General features: G+C 72.0%; 1 protein-coding gene across 1 annotated transcript in view; it reads right to left on the bottom strand.

Annotated features, from left to right (window-relative positions):
• Positions 1–33: 33 nt before the first annotated feature.
• Positions 34–714, bottom strand: part of KIF12 (kinesin family member 12) — a 13,153-nt gene continuing 12,472 nt past the window's right edge. The window contains exons 13-15 of the mRNA XM_009278295.2: positions 637–713; positions 422–558; positions 34–277 (exon numbers count right to left, since the gene is read on the bottom strand). Of these exons, the coding sequence (XP_009276570.2) occupies positions 34–277; positions 422–558; positions 637–713 (458 nt within the window). The remainder of the gene's footprint in view (positions 278–421; positions 559–636; position 714) is intronic.

Genomic DNA, 714 nt, shown 5'->3' with positions numbered 1-714 from the left:
GCCAGCAGGGTCAGGTCTCCAGTGCCTCCGGGATCAGGTCCACAGCCCCATGCACGAGCGGCTGGGCTCGGGACGGGTGCCCAACCCCGAGGGACCCCATTCGAAGCACTTGCCTGGCTTCCCCCGGCCACCCTGCTCACCTTTCGGCTCCAGCAATCCCGGCCACGGCGGTGCCGAAGGGATGACCCTTCCCTCGGGAGTGGGACAGCGCTCGGGGCCCGGCAGCTCCCGGGGGAGTGGGTGCTGAGACAAGCTCCTGCTTCTGTCCCGGCTCCTGCTGTGAAGGCACGTGAACAAACCCTGACCCGCCGCCACGTAAACAACCCCTGCCCCGCCGCCCCACCACCCCTCCCTGTAACCCCAGGGGCTTCCTGAGCTGCAGCTGATGCCCAGGGGGGTGGCCTCAGGCCCCGGCTCTCACCGCTTCCCCTGCTGTGGCTGGGGGTGCCCGGGGAGCTGATGGGAGCCGGGCAGAGCTGCGTCCTCCTGGCTGGGCAGCAGGACACTGGCGCTTCCCTCGAGGGGGACCAGCTGCGGCGCGGGGGGCCCTGGCAGCGCCTGGGGGGGTGAGGAGGGCGGTCAGGCTGGTGTGCCACGCTGTGCCACCCCCCTCTGAAAAGACCCCCGGGGCCGTACCTGGGGCACGATGGCATCGGCCAGCCCGGGGTAGCACTGGGGACACCCTGGGCAGCGGGGGCGGCCGGAGGTGGGGGG

This window comes from Aptenodytes forsteri, unplaced genomic scaffold (genome assembly GCF_000699145.1).
Source record: "Aptenodytes forsteri isolate BGI_AS27 unplaced genomic scaffold, ASM69914v1 Scaffold66, whole genome shotgun sequence".
NCBI classification, from domain to species: Eukaryota; Metazoa; Chordata; class Aves; order Sphenisciformes; family Spheniscidae; genus Aptenodytes; species Aptenodytes forsteri.
This window is presented reverse-complemented; position numbering and strand designations above follow the sequence as displayed.